The sequence below is a fragment of the Phoenix dactylifera genome, chromosome 1, assembly GCF_051530095.1.
Source record: "Phoenix dactylifera cultivar Ajwa chromosome 1, Ajwa_hap1_PhDact_Kaust_v1.1, whole genome shotgun sequence".
Classification (NCBI taxonomy): domain Eukaryota; kingdom Viridiplantae; phylum Streptophyta; class Magnoliopsida; order Arecales; family Arecaceae; genus Phoenix; species Phoenix dactylifera.
Genome location: NC_143190.1, coordinates 67,173,620 through 67,198,301, shown reverse-complemented (window position 1 = coordinate 67,198,301; position 24,682 = coordinate 67,173,620). Strand labels below are relative to the sequence as shown.

At 38.3% G+C, this 24,682-nt stretch overlaps 1 protein-coding gene across 4 annotated transcripts in view; it reads left to right on the top strand.

Moving 5' to 3' along the window:
- The window catches only part of SCD1 (stomatal cytokinesis defective / SCD1 protein (SCD1)), a 51,382-nt gene extending 32,987 nt beyond the window's left edge, over positions 1–18,395 (top strand). For 3 of the 4 annotated variants that reach the window (XM_088710342.2, XM_088710347.2, XM_088710343.2), the window contains 14 exons: positions 3,751–3,798; positions 6,126–6,183; positions 6,267–6,350; positions 6,439–6,670; positions 6,817–7,028; positions 7,284–7,348; positions 10,335–10,458; positions 13,838–14,019; positions 14,125–14,196; positions 14,280–14,440; positions 14,591–14,632; positions 15,884–16,092; positions 17,827–17,971; positions 18,083–18,395. In XM_088710342.2, coding sequence (XP_088566468.1) covers positions 3,751–3,798; positions 6,126–6,183; positions 6,267–6,350; positions 6,439–6,670; positions 6,817–7,028; positions 7,284–7,348; positions 10,335–10,458; positions 13,838–14,019; positions 14,125–14,196; positions 14,280–14,440; positions 14,591–14,632; positions 15,884–16,092; positions 17,827–17,922 — 1,585 coding nt within the window. In that variant the 3' untranslated portion in view covers positions 17,923–17,971; positions 18,083–18,395. The remainder of the gene's footprint in view (positions 1–3,750; positions 3,799–6,125; positions 6,184–6,266; positions 6,351–6,438; positions 6,671–6,816; positions 7,029–7,283; positions 7,349–10,334; positions 10,459–13,837; positions 14,020–14,124; positions 14,197–14,279; positions 14,441–14,590; positions 14,633–15,883; positions 16,093–17,826; positions 17,972–18,082) is intronic. The other variant, XR_015972958.2, reaches the window with a different exon arrangement.
- The last annotated feature ends 6,287 nt before the right edge of the window (positions 18,396–24,682 follow it).

Genomic DNA, 24,682 nt, shown 5'->3' with positions numbered 1-24,682 from the left:
CTTAAGTTAACTTACCTCTTCTAGATATAGGACTGTGACTTCTGGATCAGGTTCTATTTTGTAAATCACATTACGTAGAGTGGCTAGAAGTTTTTCATCCATATTGATTCTAGGTATGGTGTACTGAAACCTCGGGCTTACGTAGTGCAGATAGAGTTCGTAATTGTCTTAGTAAAATTATATGAGTACTTGAGTAGTCTAATTTTCAATATTCTTGTTTACCTGCTAGATGCAAGTTCCTACCCATCGGGTGGTCCCACCGCCTCTCAATGATGTCGATGTATTTCTGGGCATACGGCGAATCTGCCTTCTTGATATGAATCTTTGGCCTCTCTATCATTTGATACAAGAAGCCCATCTGGGAATATCTCTTGTTGTCTACAGCTCGAAGCACTTTGTACGATGGTATGATAGCCTTCACTATCTTTTTGGCCTGCTGCCAGAATGTTTGCCTCATCACCAAGTTCTCAATAGTGTTTTCTTCAGTGCCGGCGCTTACAAATCTACTTTCCCACCACTCGGGATTAAAACATCTGACGTAGGGCTATTAAGTACAACGTATTTGGCAGCAAATCGTGTCACTCCTGGTCTTAAGATCTCTCCTACGTATCTCTTCATCGACACACGTATGGTTATAAATATATCTGATGATGGTTTGAGCTGTCTCTACTGTTTGCTACACTTTATGAATCTTCGCAATTTCCATCAACACGAAGTTGATAAAATGTGCAGCATATAAGGTCCAGAAGATGTGGCCCCCACTCCATCAAGATCTCTCCAGCGGTATATTGTGGCGCATTATCAGTGATGACCTACACAACATTCTCCTCTCCTACTTGATCAATCACCTGTATCAATCTGAGGATGTACATGGCGTTGTGCACCTGATTGGAAGCATCAACAGACTTATGGAAGGAAGTTTTTGCATCATAATATATCAAGAAGTTGATAATGCTCCGCTTGGTAGGATCGATCCAACTATCACACATCACCGTCAATTCATATGTGGGTCACTTGTTTTTGTATAAGCCAATCTATTTCTCTGGCTCATTATTGTTAAGAAGCTCACCGTAGATGTCTTTCGGTCCTGAAGGATCTACACCGAGGCCAGCATGTTGTATAGAGAAAATGACCGACCTATAGTATGTATTGTCTACCACATTCGCTGGGATGTGGCCGAAGAATCAGTATTCAATAGCTCGCCACATATCCTTCTTATCCTTCTTTAGCATTGTGTCAACTCTCTGCTGCTTCAAATTTTTATTGGAGGAGGCATGCAGATCTAAATCATGGATGGTGGCTTCTGGTGGAATCTCTCTGGAGGACTTTTTTTACCTACCATAAGTCTGCAACATAGATGCAATACGGCCACCGTTTCTGTTGACGGTCTTCCTAATTGAAGAGATCCTTCTGAACTCTGGATTTGCTCTGCTGCTCGCAAAATCGGAGCCCAACTCGTCGTTTGAGAGTCCAAATTGAGTCTTATGCCTGACCACCTTATCCTACTGCCATTGATTATCCAGGTTTGCCCGAATAGTAGCCTGGATCTGTGCCTCATTATCTGGAGCAAACATCTCCTCTGACTTCTTGGAGTGATAGGAAGGTACCTTTGCCGTTCGGCGGTTCACTTCTGCCTTTTTCGAAATCTTCTCCTTCGTTGTTTTGCAGTCAGCAAAGTATTTTTTCATCAGTTGTCGAGCTTCTTGTGAGTATTTTTGGTACATAGATATGTCGGTGTAACTACCAGCTAAGTGCTGCTTCAATCTGGTTATCCCTTTTTTCTTGAATTTTGTGATGCACCAGTTGCACTTCCAATGGTGCCGACTTGAGAGCATTTGCTCACGGTCCCAACCAATATTGTGGCTCCTTTTTTCTTGATGGTTCCATTCCTGCAAGTTCACCAAGTACGTCACTTTATTAATTATTTAAAAATAACAAAATTTTGTTATGATAAAGATAATATTTTTTACTTTAGAAAATACATCAGATTTTTTAATATAGTACTAATATTTCATATTTATTTATTTATTTATTTTAAATATTTTTAATTAAAAAATATGTTTAAATACCATAAAGTCAGAAAAATATGTTTTTTTACTTCAGAAAATATTTCTGAAATGTGCATTATGTACTACTAATTTTTAATTTTTGGTATTAATTATATATTTTTAATTATTTTTTAAATAAAAAATAATTTTTAAATATAAGCATTTTAAAAAATTAATTTGAGCTTAGATCTATGTAGAATTCTACAATGGATGCTAAATATTTTTTTAGGCCCGTGGGCATGCATCAAAGGCTATTATTTTTCATTTTTTTCAAATTTAGGCATAGGCCACTATACACATGATCGCATCAAAACTTGAATAAATGGACATCAGATTTAGCTGGAGAGTAGCTTGCATGCCCCTAAATACGTTTCTGATTTTACATTTTTTTTAAATTTTATTTTATTTATTTTATTTTTTAATCCAAAAATATATTTTTATTTTTTAAAATTATATATAAACTGAAAATTAATCTTGTAGATCATTCGTAAATCTACAACATATCATAAAATTAAGCCAAAATTGCAAATTTTGGCAAGATCTTTACTTATTTTGCAAATTTCAAGGTATTTTTGCCGTCAAAAAAGAAAATAAGATATGAGAGAGGAAGCATACCTTATTTAGGGTTGGATTTTCTTGCAATTATGCTGAATGAGCGTATTTTTTGCCGTGGGGAAGGAGAAAAGTATTCGGATAGGTTGGGAAGGTCGAAGAAAGTTGTCGGGCCTTCCCAGTCAACTTTTAACGCAAAAGGAAGAGGGGGAGTGGGGCTGGTTTGGAACCGGTCTGACTTGGTGCCAACCGAATGGTTTGCACCGATTCCGTACGGAACCAGCCTGTTCAGATTGAGTCTGGATGGTTCTCGATTGGTTCCATCCCGTTCCGGCCGATTTCTATCGGTTCGGAACTGGTTCGGGCCGGTTCAGAGTTGGTTCCAAAAAAAAGAAGTGAACCAACCCAGAACCCCACAGGGTCTGCTTGGTATGGGCCAAACGGGGCGGCTCGGCCTGGTTCGGCGGACCTTGATCCGTACTCATTATGAAGTATACTACAGGCCGGGTTTCTTCTTTACAGATTTGCATGTTTGTTTGATCCATTCTTTATTTCTTCTATTTTCTACTGCTACTTATTCACTTATCTGTAATGGTTCTTTTAGTCCTTTAGGTTGCTAACTGCGATATGGTTGTTACTTGATTCACAAAAATTAGTTTTGTCTTTCCTTGTTACTTGCTGTATGTAATATGTGCTTTCGTGTAACATGTCTTCAAAATTGATCCTTTATTGTTGTTCATATATGTTTAGAATATATAGCATTACGTTATTTCATTCTAGGTGGTTTCTTGTTCCTAACTCAAGGCATTACTGTGCAGTTAAAATACAGTCAGAAGGGTAATCTAGTATTATGAGTTTGTGGTATATTTGTTGCTTGAAAACTTATATAAAATTGAATCTGGAATTTGTAACCCTAATCTGTTTCACTTTTTTTCATAATAAATAGTACTCCTTTGTAAACCAAGGATTTGCAAAGCCAGCAAAATAATTCTGGGAAAGGCTTAATGGCCATGGATATGGTTTCTTGTATCGTAGTAGCCATGAACTTTTTGTTAAATAACTTCATATGCTATGCCTTGGTTCAAAAGTAAAATCCAGGGATCTACCAATATGTTTGCTGATTATGTTTTTATATTTGCTTCTCTTGCAGCTTTTGGGATGGCTATTTTGAATATTTAATGGAGCGTTCTTCAAACAAGTAAGTTCAACTTGTCTGATTGTTTAAATTTGATAAATGCTATTCTGTCATTTATACTTGGTTTCTGCACATAAATGTTGAACCTAGAGTATGAGCTTAATAACACATTCATATGGAGCAAAAGATTGAATTCTTATATCGTATGCCGTTTCAGTTAGGTGGACGCTACAATACTACTATTCCCATCTGCAAAGTTCTAATTAAGTACCTTTATTCCAAATGAAGTACAATACTAAGCAGACTGTTTCTACAGAAGTAACATTGAAAATAATTGTGGAAAGTATAAAGTTTCTTTTGCCAGTGTGTAGACTGGTTACTTACCTTTCAGGTCTATTTGATTGCAAATCTTATATAGATTTGCAAGACTTAGGTTTTTTTGGGAAATTTATGAATAAAGCTAAAACAACTAAAGACTCAGTCTCTTTTTAAATTTAATCAACAAAAACCAGGTGGGATATAAAAAAATGATAATGGGATAGATACTGGTGGCTCTTGATTAAATCTTAGAGCTTTCATGAGATATTAAAGCAAAGAATATATAGCCCTTCTATGCGGTGCAGATTCAATGGTCTGCATGGCTGAATCTGCACAATGAACAGATGCAATGTGTACAGATTGCTTTGCAAGTAAACGACAGAAGCAGACAGAATTGTGCACCTGTTCTGAGGCAAGAGAAAAAGAAAAAGGAAAAAGGTCTGAGGCAAAAGAATAATAATAATAAAAAGGAACAGACTCTTCTGCTGTCTCTGTCTGTATTCATCCTGCTTTTCTTGGTCCGCTACCTGCTGAGTTCCTTCTGCTTTGCTGATTCTCCGCCTCCCTCCCTGTTTCGCCCGACTTCCTCGACACTTGTTGCTGCCCCTTCGCGGAGGATTTCTGTCTTCTCAAGAGATTCATGTTTTGGTGATAGCTGAATGGAGCAATCCTACTTTCACTTTTTAGAAGAACAATATTGAGATGGAATTACAGTTAGGCTTACTTTATATGCTCTCCATTTTTCTGATTTTTTAATGGTATTCTTTTTGAAACTTTTCCCCTGATCTTGGAGAGTTACAGAGGAAGTAATTGTATGGATTAAGCTGAGGATTGATAATGTTCAAATGAAACACATTCAGTCCTTTGATTCTAAATATGTGCCTTTTCTTTTTTAATACTTCCTCCTCCAACCTCTGTCCACCAGCAACCTATTGGAGTCCTTTGAGAATAACTGTTGGACGTTTTTACTGGCTACTACTGTGGCCTCCATAATAGGTAATGTATGAGGTGGGGCTTCCTCTCTTTTTCATCATCATCGGATGAGGTTGAGCACAAGAACAATTGTTTCCATCGAAGACAGACGAAGGGCTGAGGGGAACGGGGACAATATGGTGCAGGAGGTCCCAAGAGATTTGATTACTGGCTGGACATGGGTGGAGGCAAGAAGAGCAGAGGGAGTGAGCTAGGGCAGCGGAAAAGTCCAGGACTTTTTACTCTCATAAGAATGGGTGCATGATTCTGTTTTCTCCTGTTTGTTTGTGTGGCAGGTGGATCATCCATCTATTGGATGGAATCGGTTGACTGCAAGCCATGCAGTCCACCAAATCCGCACCCTTGGTGAGGATTGGGTGCTAAACTGCCGCTTTTCTTCCTCTTGCTTGTGGCTATTGGTGGAGTATTTGGTTAATGTTTGGTAGCTGACTGGGGCTGTCTAATAAAGAAACTATCATACTAGTACCCACCTACTTGCTGTTTGAAGGGAATTCTCAAGTTCTCCTTGCCATGCATTTAGGAAAATGGGCTATTATCTGGTGTCCTTAACATCTTGTATCATCAGTCATTGTTGGCTCTTAAATTGTACTTGCCCTTTTGATACCTTTTCTTTGAGATATCATCATGAATTTAGCAGTTTTATTCAATTATCAGATTCTCATATTCAATTAATTATAAACTTGATGAAATAATTAGTCAAAAATATCACATGAAATGTCTTCATCTAACTTTTCCTCATGCTCCATGTTGCGTACACTTACTTTCAGCCCATGCACATCGTTCCATACATTCTGGCCGTGTCTTTTCTTATTCAATTTCATGAATTATCTTAATCGTGATTGTGATGACTTCCTGTATTTCTTAATACAGTAAACTTATCATGGTGGTACATTTGAATCGTTTCTTTTTTGGTTTTTATATGCTTATAAATTGCATAGTGTTGTTATTGCGGAGATAAATGATGACCTTCTATTTTTATATTTTTCAAAGACAATCATTATATGAACAATTTATGCTTTTAGTGTTTCCTTTGTACCTCTTATATTGTGCTTTATGATGACTGATATTAACACTGTCAGATTGGCAAATTATGTGATTCTTGTGACTGCCCAGCTCATCATAATTACAACTCATATGGTACCCGTCATATCCTTGTCTTTCTCAAGCTGTAATCACTAAACTCTTCAGTCCTGACTATTCCTTCTCATTTAATCATGAAGGTTGGACTAGGACTTTCTGATACAGATTCTTGGAACATGATTGAGAAAATTGCGGAGAAAAACAACCTTGGTTACAAGCAGCTTGTGAGCAAATCTAGCTTTCAATCTCATATTCAAGGAGGTAAATCATGTCTCGTCATTTGTACTAACTAGTTGATCCCCATTGTTTCAGATAAAGCTCAGGGCATTGTCGTCACATATACAACAAATCAGGGTTGGTTATTGGGGAGTCTCAATGGGCAAAGTCCAATCTCTGTCAGCATATGGCTTGCCTTCCCCACGCTCGCAAGATGTATCAGATGAAAGTCAACAACCTGCTGAGGCCTCTGGTCTGGGTCGGAGTTGGGTGCAAAGCATGTTTAGCAGAGACAGAAGTATAAGAGCCAATTCTTTTGGTCGAGTTCGTAAGTGGACTGATATGAATGCTCTAGAGTTTTCTCTTAGAACACGTCTGACAATGGAAATTTTATGATGCTCTAGGTATATTTATGCTTATTAGTCATGTTGGCTTCCATAAATTTTATTCACTTCATTATTCTTTTTATCCTAGTTGCCAATGATAATACAAAGCCTGGTTCTACTCCCCACAAGGCAGACCTTCCTCCCTCTGGGCAGAAAAAAATTCAATCCAGTATGCGCATACTTAAAGGCCATGCAGGTGCTGTTACTGCTCTTCACTGTGTAACAAGAAGAGAGGTCTGGGATCTTATTGGTGATCGTGAAGATGCTGGCTTTTTTATCAGTGGAAGCACGGATTGCTTGGTGATCCTTTAGTCCTAATCCAACTTATTGCATTTCCAGTCTGATTCCATTGCATTTTGTTTTTCCTTTTTCAACACTGCATGTTTTTCCACTGCAGTTTGTTTTAGTTAGATATGTCTGTCATATCCATTTAAATTTTTGCCTATCACATCAATTTCAGTTGTGTAATATAAAATATAAGATTTGATTCAGGATGCAAGGGCTTTTTTTTTTTTTTGTATTGAAGCATATAATCATGCCCTTCAATTTCTACAGGTTAAAATTTGGGATCCTAGCATGCGTGGGTCAGAACTTAGAGCAACACTAAAAGGACATACACGGTAATAAAACAATGTCTCTTCAAAATCTTTTCCTGTTTATATTTTGCATACAATATAAGATCTAGAATGATCTTATAAGTGTGCTACATTATTTTCCTATTCTTAAGCTATTCTTGTATCTTAATAAGGATGGCGTACTCTGTCACTTGTTGAGAGGTTACTGTTTATTTTGTATTTTCCAATTGTATTTGATCACTGAAGTTTCTGTGGAAACTTGTTTAGAGAGTATAAGTAATGTGGTGCAGTAAGGGTTTGGTGCAATTCTCCCTTTCATTGTCCATTAATTAATTACTGCACAGTTTTATATTTACAGTTGTGGGCAGCAAAAGAAGCATAATAACAAGAATTGACAAGCAAGTAGAAGGGGTTGCCATGGCTAGGATTCTTCTAATAGATTAGGAATTAAATGAGAAGAGCAGAAGAAAAATTTATCAGAAATTGGTCTTTTACTTATCATAATTCTCTTTACAACCCAAACAAATTCCATTTATTGCATTCCAATGATATTTGATTTCTTTGTGAACATGTTCATTTGAATACCTTGATTAGCATACTGCTATAACAAACAACTAACAAAGATTACTGCATTGTGAGGAGAAAGTTGCCCTACATTTAATCACTAGTTAGGAAAAGTTATCCCAATGTTGTGAAGCAGGGAATGGAAACATATAAGGCCAACAAAAAGCAAAATGACTGCTGAAAAGGTTAATATACAACTGAACAGCACAAATTGGTTGCTGCTATCAACTAATAGTAACATGCATGGCCGGCAGAACCGTTCCGAACCGTCCAGTTCGGGCTGTCTCGAGCCGTACTGACGGCGGACCGGGACGGTTCCGGCAACGAAACCAAGACTGGCGATGGAGGAAGAGAAGGAGAAGGAAAAAGAGGAAAAGAGAGAGCGGGGGAGGGAGAGGAAGGAAGAGAGGGGCCGGCCGGCGGAGGGGCTCCACCTCTGGTCTTCTGTTTTATTCGAAACAAGGGCCTGAAGCGGCCTCTTTTATTTTTGTGAATTTTAAGTGAAAGTCGGCAATGGGGACCTCCTTCGGGGCTCTGTTTCGAATGAAACAGGGGACCAGAGGCAGAGCCCCTCCTCCGCGCGGCGGCTCTCCGGCCTCTGTCTCCTCCGCGCGGCGGCTCTCCGGCCTCCGCCTCCTCCACATGGTGGCTCTTCGGCTCTCCGTTGGCCTTCTTTGGCGTTCTCTCTTTTTCTCTCTCCCTTTTTCCCTCTTCTCAGCCTCTTCCACTATGTCGTTATAGGGCTGGCACGGCATGGCGCGGGGTCGTACCGACCCGTGCCGCCGGACAATCGGTCCGGGGCCCGGTACTGGCACAACAGACATTGGTAATATGTCTTAAAATTCTCATATGGCAGCCTAAAGAATCATATTAGTAGTCACAGAACTGAGCAATTGGTATTCTCTATAAACCAGCAATCAGCATTGTAAATAGCTTATGTTACTCTGAAGGCAAAGAAGATGCTGCCTTCTTTTGCTTTTAGACACTATCTACATACAGCTAGAACATATGTGAGATAGTGTAACAAAGTACCAAAGTATTCCAGGACAGCCAGAGTTGACCAGTAAGGTGCTCTTCAAGTTCAATAACAGTTTCAAAGTTCTATAGATCTAATAAAGAACAGCCTCTGAATTCCTTTAATATTAGTAAGAGGGGCTTCAGAAAATCTGATAAGTAATTTTTCCCATAACTAATTGTTCTCATGCAATATCTAAATAGAGAGCAGCCTTTGAATTCCTTTACCAATCAGTTTGAAAAAATTTTCACAAAATTGTGAAAAGTTTGTTGTTGAATAAATTTATTATATGCTTGATGTATTGAAAAGAACTAAGATTCCTCATACTCATTGGGAATATCTCTTTTAACAGATAGGTATTGCATTGTATTATTTTTGAACATAGTTATTTTTTCTTTTCCATTTTGCCAGTGGTCTTCAAAATTACACCTAGAATACCTTATTAGACTTTTTCGCATCTTTGCATCAGTTAATCCCAAAGGTTATCATGTTGGATGCTTGAAGGGACATTCAAACTTACACTGGCTTGGAGTAAATTATTTATTTTAAGATTTTCCATCATACATTTCTGCCCTGTCTGGCTTAGCTTATTGGCCAAACTACCAGGTAGTGTCATAGGTGAGAGGTGGATGAAAATGAAAAATAAGAAGGAAATTACATGAATTGTACAATCATAAATTTTTCTGATTACATGAATTGTACAATCATAAATTTTTCTGCCTTTTCTAGCTACTGGTAGCATCATATTACAATTTAGGCAGGCATATTTGGTCTAGTGATGCAACTTTACAATCAAGGGCAGGAGGAAACAGACATGGGGATTGTCAGATGGGGTACTGAAACTCACCTTTTCCTATACAATTGTACCTTAAGATATGGGAATTCTCAGATCTGCATGCTCTTTTGATCCTACCTGCTTTCTTTCTTCTAACCCTTTCCAACCTATGTGTGGATATTACATGAACAGGGGATTCAAGAATCTGGGTTGACCCCTGGTCATGAAAGAGAAAGGAGACGTTGCATAATCATGAATAATAGAACACTTGTTTTTCATAAAATACTGATGATGAAATACTATTTATTCAAAAAAATTCTTTTATAATAGTCTACAACTGGTTCACCAAGTTGTGATGCCAAATGGTATAACTTATCTGAAGATTCATGAGTGACAAGGAAGTACATATTTCTTCAAAAGGTCTCCAAATTGTTTGGAATTGATGTCAGCTTCCATTTTCTTGAACAGTTGGACCCCTCGAGGATGCAAATGTCTTAGTTATTATGCCCCTATTTTGGTTTTTCCTTATTTATTTAAGTAATAATGTTGTTATTTTTCAATGGGTCAAAATAGATAAGTGTATGTTATTCATTCTTTTTTATTAACTTTTGTTTGTTCACATAAGATATTGTGATGAAGTCCCTTCAGTTGCAGAATTTTCTTCTCTTTTGTCGCAGGCCTGTTCGTGCAATCAGCTCTGACCGTAGTAAAGTGGTATCGGGATCAGATGATCAGTCTGTTATAGTTTGGGATAAGCAAACATCTCAACTTCTCGAAGAATTGAAAGGCCATGATGCTTCGGTCTGATTCTTATGATTCATTATATAATTTTTGTGCTATTTTTTTTTTTAATTGAAAGCATTTGTACATGGAAATAGAAATATGGTCTACTGTTTCTCTCAGCCATTTTTTCAGAAATATTTTTTAATTGTCAATCACGATGCATTGCACATGAGTCCTTATCTTATTATGAATTAATGAAGTTATAACTTTATGCAATGTTATAGTGAGCTCAATACTAGGAACTTGTTTTAGTTGTAAGCATCTAGTCAAAATGTTTCCACATAAAATGGTCAGACTATAATAACATATTATGCCATACTGCTCGGTCATAAAATCATGTCCAATATGGTGATACATCATATCAAGCATTCAAAGATATACAGATTTGTCAAAAAGATGCTAAGTTGACACAAGAAACATTTGAAATATCCACTGTTTCTAGCAAGGAATGTTGTACTGCCTGATTCGGGGCGCCCTAAATTGTACCGAGGGTGGACCGGCATGGTTTCGCTCCTCGATTTGAGAAATCCGGTGAGGGGGGGGGGGGGGAGAGGAAAAGAGAGGGAGAGGGAGAGGGAGGGAAAGGGAGAGGGAGGAGGAGAGAGGCCGAGAGAGTGAAAGGGAGAGGTCTTTTAAGGCCCCTCTCCTCCTACGTAGTGTAACAGGGGTGGAACCCCTATTTTGAAATGAAATAGGGCCTTTTCCCCTTTATATATATATATTTTGATTTTTTTTAAGCGAAGTCGCCTATTTTGAAATGAAATAAAATAGGGCTTTGTCCCCTATATATATATATATATATATTAAAATTTTTTAAGTGAAGTCGGCCGAGTTCACTTAAAAATTTTTTTAAAAAAAGTGAAGTCGACAGTCGCTACCAACTTCACTTAAAAAAATTTCAGAAAAAAGGGGATGTAACCATTGTTTTGTTTCAAAATAGGGGCTTTGTGCCTATTACGCAGCGCCAGAGGAGAGGGGGCTTGAAAGCCCTCTCTCTCCCTCTGTCAGTCTCTCTCCCCCTCCCTCTCCCTCTCTTCCTCCCTTCCTCTCCTTATCCTCCCACTCTCTCTTTTCCTCTCTAAATGAAATACAGGCTCTGCCCCTGTTACGTAGTGCTGGAGGAGAGGGAGCTCGAAAGCCCTCTCTCCCCCCTCCCTCTCCCTCTCGCTCCTGCCCTCTTTCTCTCTCGTCTCTCTCCTCCCCTTCTGGTTTCCCTTTGTCAGTACGTGCCGGAACGGCACGGCATGGTACTGTAGCAATTCGTATTGCCATTCTACCGACACAGGTGTCGGTTCAGATACTACGGACCTTGGTACTTTCTGGTGTCTTTGCCTTCAAGGCTGACATGCTACGACCGTTATAACATGTTTTATTCAGCTCACCTACCATAATCCTCGATGATCTTGCACATGGAAGTAGGTAGAGATATCTGAAACCAATTCATTTCAACACCAAAAAAGGGACGTCATGTTATCAGATTTATGAAATCATTTAACCTTTTGAACCTGAATGTAGCATTAAATGCCTCGTGCCTTTTATGCAAACTAGATGGACTAAACATTAATAGATTTTGGACATAATTTAACAACAAATATGGACTCAGCAATCGACACATGCTCTTGAGACTCGAGAGCAAATTCTTTGAAACAAATATGTAAAATCTTGTTTGTGTGGAACATTGGGAAACAAAGAGGTTCATAGTTGCATGAGTTGCATACAACAGAAATGTAAATGCTGAGGTGGTTTTTAGGGATAGAAAGGATATTGTGAAGAGTGATAAAGAACCGTGGGAGGCCAAAGTGGTTAGGAACAATTTAACATGATATATGCTTGTAAGTCAGAGGATTTTGGGGCCCCCAAAAAGTAGAACCATGGAATTGTGTTGTAAGGTTCGATTGGAGAAGGGGACCCAAGATCATACCAACAGAACTTAAAAAATTGGATATTTTGCTACTATAACAGATGGATGTTTGCTAAAATTGTGAAGAAAGATTAATAACACCAACTGCAATATGTGCAGCGATGCTTCTTTTTTGTAGTTATAGTTTAATTATAAAATTGACAACATAAATTATTTTTTAAAAATTAATTTTAATTAATGAATTATGCAGATGATAATCTCTTCGTCGCACATATGCCAAATTTTAAAATGTTAAAATGAATTTGTTCAAAATTTCTTGACTCAATCTCTTGATTTCAAACATCACTTCATGTAATTGTACAACTAACTCTCGGTGGTATGCCTGAAGAAATCATTAAAAAAAAAAGGTAATTTCAAGAAGTATTGTTAAGATCATATTTTGTATGCAATAGTACACATTGATGAAGATACAGATAAAAAACCTTCAAAAATTTGAGCGAATCAATAATTTAGACCATATTTTACATTAACTTCTTGTGTTCTAGTTGTTAATCTATATATGTATGTAGTATATAGTATATGTTGATGAGTCACCTATACCACTTACAGAAGATGAGTTATGAGAGGATACGATCTATTATTAGGTTTAGACATGTATATTTGTTTCCAGACTTCTGCATCAGGGGATGAGCAAACAGTCTGTGGAACAAATTTTACTATTTTTCCTCTAGAACTTCTATTTTTGAGAAGCTTTATGTTCGAAGATGGTCATGTCTCCATCAAGGATATAACAATGTTTTCTCATTCATTTACAAATTGGTATTACACAATACCCCAAAGAATCACATGTTTTCAACTTATAAATATGCTAAGGAAACAGCTATACAATAATGAATAGACATGTTTTCGACTTAGAAAATGCATTTTTGATTTGTACAAATATTTCCCCATTATATAATATCAAAATCATATAGTAAAATAAAAAAAAATTGAAGATTTCATGCATGTGAGTATCAAAATACAGAACTAAGACCAAGGTCACATTGTTACAGAAAGCAATACATGCATAATATGTTTGGATCTCTAGAGCAACTCTCCTGTAGTGTATATGCTGGTATACGCTGGTACAAAATGGTAACTAACTGATATTGTCTCATACATTTTTATAAATAAGCCCTAATATACTACATTAATTGTTCTGATGAGGCCACAAAATTCTAGGTATTGTAATACAATGCATATGATGAGCAATTCTTTGATTTTCTTTTTCCCAAATATCCTGAGTAATTGTCCCGCAGGTTCTTTTGCAATGATGTTATCAACAGTTTTAATTTTAGTCATCCTCCAACACATAGATCCAGAAGATTCCCAAGCAAGTCCCAGTGTCCTTCCAATAAATTTACCTACTGTTTCTCTAATCAATATATATGTACATTTTCATTATTTTCAGTTGGTAAGATGTTAAGGGAGCTTATTTCTAAATGAGATACATCGAGTGAGCTAAGCTTGGCTATATAATTAACCTTATCAATGTAGGTCAGTTGCATTAGGATGCTCTCTGGAGAACGTGTCCTTACAGCTGCTCATGATGGTACTGTAAAGATGTGGGATGTCAGAACTGATACCTGTGTAGCAACTGTTGGTCGGTGTTCCAGTGCCGTTCTTTGCATGGAATATGATGACTCTACAGGAATTTTGGCAGCTGCTGGAAGAGATGTGTATGTGATTATAATATCTTAAATATGCTTAATAATATAATAATGTTATGATCCCTGTTGTTTGTCTGAGTAGTATGAAGACCATTTACTCAATTTGTTTTCTAGGGTGGCAAATATTTGGGATATCCGTTCTGGCAAGCAGATGCACAAGCTTCTAGGGCACACGAAATGGATCCGGTAGAACACAAGAACTGTCTTTCTAACCTGTAATGTCTCATCAAATGTCACTAGCTGAAAAATTTCTCTTGTTAATCATGCAGGTCTATAAGGATGGCTGGGGACATTGTACTTACTGGAAGTGATGATTGGACAGCTAGAATGTGGTCTCTTTCTCGAGGAACATGCGATGCCGTTTTAGCATGTCATGCTGGTCCAATTCTCTGTGTTGAATACTCACCCCCAGATCAAGGAATTATAACTGGTTTGTCACCATAGCTCTTAATGTGCTTTTTTTTTGTAGGTTCGCTGTACTGCAGCAGCATTGTACATACTTTAGTTTACCCCCCACAACATCAAAAAAGATTTTTTTCCCCAAAAACAACAATCTGAGCAGTCATTTTATTTGTTTCAGGTTCTACTGATGGGCTTGTGCGATTTTGGGAAAATGAAGAAGGTAAGATACTTTTGAACTGTAAGGATAGCCATTAATCTGGACTTTCTCTATATTGCATGAGAATTATAATGTCATATTCTAAGTGGACAAAATAATGTCATATTCTAAGTGGACCAAATAATAATGTATTCTACACTCTTCGCTCTGCTGACATCTCATTGTCTCATAGCATATAAATGTATGCTTTGTGAAGTAGTTGCTCTGCTGACATTACATAGAACCTGGTATGTATGTGTCTCAAAGTCACAAGGTTTGCATTTTTATTCACCAATTATGAGCACAGAGCTTAGTAGTAAAGATGTTAATTATGATAAAAAAATGTATCTTGAATTCTGGATCATATCTCATATGTCGAGACATCTTATAATACCTGCATTGCTGCTTGTAAAATCTTTGGAGAATACCGGAGTACCAAGGAAAATCCAAGACATGCATCTAACAGCAATATTAGAAGTTTACAAGTAGTCATTGCGAATAGACTCTTATGTGTGTTATTGAATGGGGTCTAAATACCACTGCCATGTCGTTCAAAATGGTATCTGCTATGTTTCACCTTCGCTCGATTATTTAAAGAAAAATGATGATTCAAAACATGTTGAGTCAGCTCATGTTGTCTTGTGAGGCTACCAGAGATCAATATGACGTAAGATCATATCATTGAGGACAATAAAAATATAAAACATGCTAAGTATGTGGTTATTTAACTCTTTAAGACATTTGAGAGAGAATTTTGTGTTACATGATTGAAATCTTATAGGATCTTATGTCCTGGCATTTCGTACGTGTAAGTTACATTTTACAAAACATTGTTTATATATATTCTTGCTCAATGCATTGGTTTTGTGGTTTGTCTTTCGTTACCTAGTTGAACCATGGTTTACAGTACTGGTCCACACAAGACAATACTGGTTGATATGCACCAGGATTTCCAGTATAGTACGGATTTGTTATATACTGAATGGTGCCATATGAGTTACCACAAATTACTCTGTTCTCAGGTTCCATATCAAGATTTTAACATTTTTGTCTGTAAGGGCGGGCGCACTTACTAAATTTGAGCTGGATTGACTTTTTTTAACACAAATGAAAGCTTTTGTATCTAAAAGTTTACTCACATTTGTCCATGAATTCTAGCTGCTTGAATCAGTGATACAGTTTTTCCTTGCACCACTTTGCAGCTAAACTCAGAAATCAGAATTATAATGAGGTTTTATCAATCAATATACCTTTTATTGCATTGCCTTTATGCAGGAGGAATAAGATGCGTTAAGAACGTTACAATTCACTCAACTTCTATCTTATCCATTAATGCTGGAGAACATTGGCTGGGCATTGGCGCAGCCGACAATTCCATGTCTCTTTTCCATCGGCCTCAGGAAAGACTTGGTAGTTTCTCCAGCACGGGATCAAAGATGGCAGGATGGCAACTGTACAGAACTCCTCAAAGAACTGTTGCTATGGTATATATCATGTTTCTCCTGATTTCAACACATGCTATCCTAAAAAGCTGCTTGGTATACGTGCATGCATGCATATATAATATGTTTATATTGGTTTTAGTTGATTTTATTATCAATCCACTTGCTAACTTTCGAAATATTAGTACTTAGGAAATGCAAAAGATTCACAATGACATGCCATTTAACGCTAAAAGCCATACAAGGCAGAGGTGATGGGAAGAGATGCATGCTGGTTGTCTGACTGGGTGCATATCACTCTCTGTTGCAAGCTTTTCAAATTCTGGTGCTTCTGCAGATTCAACTGTACATTTAGTTTCGTGGCCCTAGTAAGAATATGTCTATATGGCTTGGATAAATTGTGCTTGGGCTGCATGTTGTTGTTCTTTCAGCTGCCATAGCCGTGTGCTCATTCAAACATTGATTATTAGGACTTGGGGATGCACATATGCTAGATTTAGTTCAGATCTGGCAGGCCTAGGTGGCTTAAAAAAAGTTATGTCAATTTATGACTGGTGCAGTATTTAATATGATGAATTGTTTTAGGCTGTTAAGCTAGCTTGATGGGATGAGGGTTTCAAGGGGGTCCAGCTCGGACTGTCTTTTCTGCCTCCTTGTACTGGGTCTAAATGGGATTTAGATCCAGATTTCTTACTCGAACCATGCACTGGAAGTTTTAAGATCATGTCTAGTTTACGGTGAGACATGTTTATGGTTTCTTATATTCCAAGTTTTCTTATATTCTATGCCTTTTTGGGGAGGTTTTAACGTAGTTGGGATTAGATCTAGTTAGCTCTGCCTTGTTCAGTTCTAAATCTTGGCAGACCTAGAGAGGTTCAGCTGGTTTTGACTTTGTGGTCTTTGTTGGTTTTGGCCTGTCCAACCCATTTGTAATCATCGCTGGAGAGGGTGGTGTGGCATCTAAACTTAAAAATCTTGTACCTTGCCAGTTCTATTTTTGCTAGACTTAAATAAACCTTTGTGAAGAATAGATTCTTAATTTTGAAAATTGAGCTTTTCCCAGATTCATTAAATAGTATCTGTTCTGTTCGGCTGATAAGCTTTTCCAGTGTCCAGACGGGTCCTTAAAGTTTTGGATGATCTTGTCCAATTGATGGTACTTCATATGACTATTATTAGGTATTAGAATGACTAAATTATAAGTGACATCACATGAACTAAAGTTACAAGAACAATCATGTTGTGCAAGTTGTCAACAGTTCAGCCTAGCATAAGCAAGGTATGTCATTTTCTGTACGCTACAATGTGCAACATCTGTTATGTCCAAGTGTCTGAAAGTATACTGGGTGGAAAATTCCAAAAAATAGAAGTGTTTTTAGTAACACTGCTTAAATTAGGCTGCTTCATAGTCAAGCCTACTCAAGTGTGCATTCGCATAAGTAATTTAAAGTGGGCACATTAATACAAGTCTTAATTTCCGATAGTGCATCTTGCATAAATATGAATTGTAATGTTTGTAAAATCTCCTACAATTGATATGACTTCGCTTCCATTCTATCTTTTCCAATACTTGAAAATGTCCAGTTGTAATAGAAATATTAGTGTTAGAACAATGACTAATATTTAATGGGGAAGTGAAAAGTCAGAAGCCTACTTGAAGCAAAGTATCCCAAGTGGTTGCCTGGTGCCTACTCTTCCTGGGGGATTAGTGATTTAATGATAACCTTTACCGATTTCTTTTAGGCTTACTTGTCTTTCCGTTCTCTGATATATCAGGTGCGCTGTGTAGCTTCTGATCTCGATAGGAAAAGGGTCTGCAGTGGTGGTCGTAATGGACTTCTTCGTCTTTGGGAAGCCACCATAAATATATAGCCTTGTCGAAATTCTCCTAGAAAAATTTGCATACCGGATTGCTTCAACAGTAAGAAAATTTTGTATACTTGTACAGAATACATGGGTATTCTTTTATTCGTGACCATTAGTTGGATCGTTTTTTTCCTCTGGTGTAACTATAGCCATTTTTGTATTGCAGTAAGACAAAAGTCAATATTCGGCTTCCAATTGAATCTTGTTCAGAGGGTTTACACTTTCCCTTCATATTTGTGATCACTATTTCGCTGTAAAGCCAACGGTGGGGATTGTTTTACTGATATTCTTTTGTTACTCATCAGTCGTCAAAACTTGTAAAATTTTCTTGTCCGAATTGTTTAAGAATATAGTTATGCAACTAAAAGACCTCTAGATGGGGGTGACAGAGGACTTGTCGAAAGAGGCATTTGTGTTGAAGCTCAAATGAAGTCATAATTTGCAGCATCCCTAATATATATATATCTAGAATTTGTTAAGCTGCTTTCTTGTACTATGGGATCCTGTATTCCTGTGTTCCATCTTCTTTTTTTTTTTTGCAATTTCAGTATAAAATCTTTTTGTGATCTAAAATACATTTGAAATTCAATCATTTTAAATCAATCTAGAGCCCTTTGCATAGCAGCTTATCTTCGAAGAATTCTATCTGAATCTTTGGCGTATGGGCCAGCATGACGATAGTGGTAAGAAACCCGTGTTTTCGTAAGAAATAAAAGACGCTCTATTTATGTGATCTAAACATCACTCCGTCTGGTTCGCTTTAATAAACCGTAAGCCAGGAAAGTGCAAAGTGAATTAAATTATCTTCTTGTTTTCATTCTTCTTCCTCCAAGGCTTCATTGGCAATATGAGTGCAAGATAATACATGGATCCCAAATTCCAAAGATGCAACAAATAAGGATGACTGATAGATGCGTTTTGATGCCACCATAGTCAGTGAATCACTTGCGTTCTTTTGGTGAGTCACCCGCTTTCTTTTAGTGAATTAATCACATAACTCAAGCCTTCCGAATTCAGCACTGGGACTGTTGACTGGCATTATGGCAACAACAGAAAGCATCCCAGGCCAGCAGCCAGCCATCATTATCTCTAACCATGAAGACAGCGGCAGTGGGTTTTTGCCAAGGGCTCCCCCTCTCTTTTTATCTTTTTATTATTTGGACTGATGTTTTCTCTAGAGGTGGCAAAATATGATTCGACCTACCAATCCGACCTATATTCGACCCACCATAAATAGGTTTGGGTTTGGCCTAAACAGGTTCGGGTCGTAAATAGATTGACCCGTTTAATCTGTTTATTAATTAGGTCGGATACAGATTTTATTTGTTTAACCCGTATAACCTGTTTAATATATGGGCCTTATTGCGCCTGATTGTATCCCAAATAAAATAGATGGAGGCTAACGATTCCAAGACCAACAGCTGGGAGCGGAGATAAAGGATAAGTATTGAAAAATTATCTTGGTAGTTCATAACTTAAATATCATAACTTAATAATCGTTAGTTATGAACCATCAACGGCTGGGAAACCCCCTAGGACCCCCGGGCTCTTTTCCTCTTTCCCTCCTCCATCTCTCCTTCTCTTCCCCCAGTTGCCAAGCCGCCGAAGGTCTCCCTCCGGCCGTCGCCCCTCCGTCAAAGATCGGAGCCGGCTATTGCCTCCCTCTGCCGATTGCCGACACTCTCGTCCCCTCAGATCTGAGCTTTTCGTGGGATTTGACCTTGATCCTCTCAAATTCGACGAACAAACGAGCCGAGGAGGTTGGTGAGGAGGGACCGACGATGATGATGGCACCGCCGACGTCGGGGCCGGAGGAGGGGGCCAAGGGTCGGAGGATTTAATCGAGATCTGGGGGGTCATCGGAGGAGAGGAGGAGAGAGTGGTGGCCGCGGAGGGAGACGCAGGGGTCGACGGCCTAAGGCTTGCTGCTGTTGGGGTCATGGGACCTTCCGACATCCAAGGCGGAGCTTCCGGGAGGTGGGCGGCGGCCTCCGCTGGGGGACGGAGGGGGAGGCAGATAAAGTGGGAAAGGGTCTTCGGGGCTGGAAGGGTGAGGAAGGAGGTCTTAGAGGAGAAGAGTGAGGGGAGAACAGGGAGGGGAGGGGGTGGGGTTGGGTGTTTAAACGGGTCAAGACTCAAGAAGAAACTATTTAAACAAACATGTTTATTAAATATGTTAAATGGGTTGGGTCGGGTTATCTGTTTAATAGATAGGTCGGGTTCGGATTGTAATTCCTGACCTGTTTAATAAACAGGCCAGATTCATGTTTATAATTTTTCGACCCGACCTGAATTTGACCCGACCCGTTTATGCCCGACCCGACCCGATTGTCACCCCTAGTTTTGTCTCAAGCGATTCGTGCTGGGATCTTGTACTAGGGTTTTGAGGCTTTTACTCGTCAAGGCTAGGGATCCAGCCGATATCACACTTGCTTTTTGCAGATAACTGTCTTTTGCTTGGTCGTACTTTTGTGCGGAATGTTGCGCTTTTCATAAGGATCCTAAAGGAAAATTGTTCTATTTCTGGCTAAAGAGTGAATCTCCACAAGTCCGTTATCCTGCTCAATCCAAAGGCCAAACCATAGATTAAGGGTGCTATCAGGGATTGTTTGAGGACTACTGAGTATAGTGGATTATGGAGCTATCTTGGAGTGCCTATTATAGGGTGGAGGCTTCGATGAGTCGAGTGTGCGGCTGTGGAGCAGAGGCTTTGAGACTGACTGGGGGGATGGCAGTCTTGATCTTTGACCATGATGGGCAGGATGACATTAGTCAGATCCGCACTAAGTTCTATGTCGATCTATCTCCTATCCAACACAATCCTATCGAAGGCCCTTCTCCTGAAGATGGAGCAAATGTTCGGAAGTTTCTTGTGGGGGTTGCACTCTGGTGGGAAGGACTGCACCTGGTGGCATGGGATGTCGTCTGTTAGCCTCTTGTAATGGAGGCTTGGGTATTCTGTCTCTGACAGTTAGGCGTGAGGCTATGATAACCAAACATGTTGCAAGATTCATTCTCAAGCCGGAGTATCTCTGGAGCTCTATGATGAGGGCCAAATATGGCCCATGGACTAATAGTGATAGGATCCATGCCAATCAAAGTTGCTTCTTCATGTGGAGGGGGATCTGTGCACATGACCCAGAGGTGATGTCCATCATTAGATGGCTGATTGGGGATGGCCTCTCTATGGAGGTGATGGAGGATGCATGGATAGGGGATATCTCCCTGAGTTGGTGGCTGGCCATGGTCAGTACGGAGGCTGCATCGAGCTTTCATATCCGTGATCTCTTCTAGCACGAGGAGAGGAGTTGGAACACTGAGCTAGTAGCCCGCCTATTCGGGGGCAAGGTGGCTTAGTTGGCTCTCTCCATTCCGATCATCTCCTACGACTGTTCTGATATGAGAATTTGGAGATCCTCCTATAGCCGAATTGCCCAAAGGTGAGGATGAGAGACCTCTATGGTCTAGTCGGGTGTCAACTGTCTTGGAGACTGGATAGTGCTTGGATCTCGAGGTTGGTGGTCCACTCTAGGGTTATTCTCTTCATCTAGAAAGTGACCTGGGGCCATCTACTTACCGGGGGAGTGTTGAGTAGCCGAGGGATGAACATTCTCCCATTTTGCCCTTGCTGTGACCTTGAGGTAGAGATTATTGATCATGCTCTATTTCAGTGCTAGAAGGTGGCAAGTGTGTGGAGCCTTGCTTGTCTCGTTTTGATGCTTCTCCGATCTTCGACACCCATCTAGTTCTTCTTGGTTTTCCTACTGGTGAGCGCCGATAGTGATTCCTAGAGGTGTGGGGCATTAGGGCCGCTTATATGGCCTATTAGATCTAGCTTACCATGAATGCCTATATCTTTGAGGGTAGCTTACAAATAGGGAGGTTTGTTGTGGAGAGAGCGATGGTGTAGGCTGCCAAGGTTTCCTTTTCTTCCACAGTCGGAGAGACTAAGATAGCTTGAGATATCTAGGACTACCTTTCTGCTCTTGCAACGATCCGATTAATTTATATCACCTGAAAGCCCCCACTCATGAGCTTCATCAAGGTCAATATTGATGGCAGTGTGATGGGTTGCGATAGGGGAGGTGGAGCTGCTAGGTTCGTGATCCATGGTCTGAACTAGATGCTGATTGCAGCGGGCGAGTTGCCAATTTTTGATGTCCAATTTCGAGAGTGGAGTTAAGGGTGGCTTGGGCAGGTATTACCTACGCGAAGCAAGTTTTGAAGGTTGGCTACATTGCCATTGAGGGAGATTCAATGATGATGATTGGCCGGATCCAAAGTCATACAGGTTCTAAGCGGATTCACCTGCTCTTGCTTGATATCTAGAGGAGCTCGAAGGAGTGTGCTTTCTGGGTGACCAGGTATATCAACTGTGAAACGAACAATACTGCTGACTGGGTTCGTTCTTTTGCGGTGGAGCATTCTGGAGGGGTGCTTTGGACGGACTTGTCAGCTATCTCGATTGCGCTTCATAATATCCTATTTTCTGGTCTTATTGGATGTATTTATATTAGGCATATATGAACTGTCCGCCTTATCCAAGAAAAAAAAGGACTGCTGCATCTTTGCCACCCATGTGATCTATCTAATAGAAACATTAGTAACTACAAAGAGGGGAGAGGAGACTGGGTGATGAGAATGATGGACTAACTCGTCATACATAACTAAATTTTGGCTACAAATGATTAGGGGTGTCAATGGTTTGGACGTGAGCAAATTGGGTTGTTACGACTCTTGTTCTGCATGAATGTTCCTTTGAACGCAGAGGATTAAGAGGTAGAGCATCTTCAATAAGATCTAGTGGTATCTACATAGATCGGAGAAGTATAATAAATGGTTGATGATGCATTCACCAAAATTTTGCAAACAATTTATACATGCATAGCTGGAGGAATCATAATTGGCCACTTTTCACTCATACAAGATATATTATTGCTCAAAATAACTATCCAAAGGAAGTTTATTTGGATAACATGATAGTAATTGTTGGCGTGCAACCAAGATCCTTCTATTATTATAATTATGGTATGTGCTTGTGGATCATCTTATTTGATAGCCATCTATCTAGATAGCCATTAAGAACTGCACAACACTTTATGGTGCGGTCTGTGCATTGCAGAAGATTCATGGTCTGCTGGCATGACCATTTAAAAGGAGTAATTTTATAAAAAACCACCGGCAACCACCACTAAGGGAGTTACCGCTAAAAATAACTTTCTAGAAGGCAACAATGGGGTTTATTTTGTACATGTCTTTTCACATAGTAAAAATACTGGTACATGAAACAACTATTGAGGACATGTATCTTAGTATTAGATTATGATCACGATTTACCCTTTAGAGCGGAGACTTATCTATCTAGATAACTTTACCTTGTATCCTCCTATTATAGTAGTTATTCCTATTTGGATGATGAATATTGTTATGACAATTATTATATTGAGTTTATCCACGACAAGGATTATGATTATCACAATATTAATTGCTTTCCAAATGATTACTATTGTGATGCACCAGACAAAGATTGAAATTATTGGGACACTGACAACACTGATGACAAATTTTAATCCGTCCTTCCGCATCAAATCTAGTGGTGCAAATGCATGCAGTGGTAACAGAAAATGGCTGCTTCTATCATTTTTCTTCCCTAAAGGTTTGTTTAGTTGGGATATAACAAATTACGAAGTAATATGATGATATCGGAAATCAATTATCTAGAAAAATAATTACAGAAAAAATAAATTTTACTATGTTTAGTTAGTAAAAAAATTATTCCAAAAAATAGTACCAGAAAAATGTGCTATATTTAATTGGAGATAAATCTTATATAAAAATATTACCAAATTCTGCACAATACTCTTAAATAATATAGTAGATATATAATTAATATATTTATTGATTAATTATGAGTATATTTATTAATATATTATAATTAATATATTAATTTTAGATATAAGTAATTAATATAAATATATTATTATAATATATTAATTATATATTATAAAGATATACTATATTAATATAATAGTATATTTAATAGTAGATATATACATGAATATTTATAATAATTAATATATAAATATGTATTAATGTTAATTACCAACATTTATTTATTAAATAATAATACAACATGTTAACATGTTTATAATATACTAATATAATACATTGATATAATATTAATATAGTACATATTAATATATTAAAATATTTATTATATATTATAATTAATAAAATATTAATATAATATAAATGGAGGTATTTTTGTAATGCAATGATAATTTCAAATTATCTTCACTTGATAATTGAGAGCAGACAAAAAAAAAATCTTCTTTCTGATGGTATTTATTTTTTCTTCTCTCTTAGTAAAATAGATGCAAGATCCATCATTTATTTCATTATTTTTTTTAATCCTTATTTTGTATCAAATATGATAGTCAGATACAAAATCTATTTTGCTAAGAGCATTATCTTTTTGGTGGCAGAAATTTAGTTACTTTTTGTAGACGATATTATCTTAAAATCGCCAAATCTAGCAACATCGGGATGCCGGTATCTAGACGATCCAGGCTCCTGGAAGGTCCTCCGTTTTCCGGTCTTGAATTCCACCAACTTTATCGACTCGAGGAAGGAGTAGCCGGCGATTTGCGCGGGTATACTTGTACCTTACACGGCCCCTATCAATTGCTCTACGTGGGGCCTTAAGGCAACCCCTACGTGGATTCCGTGATCTTAAAAAGGAAATCTCATCCCCTTTTTCCACTGT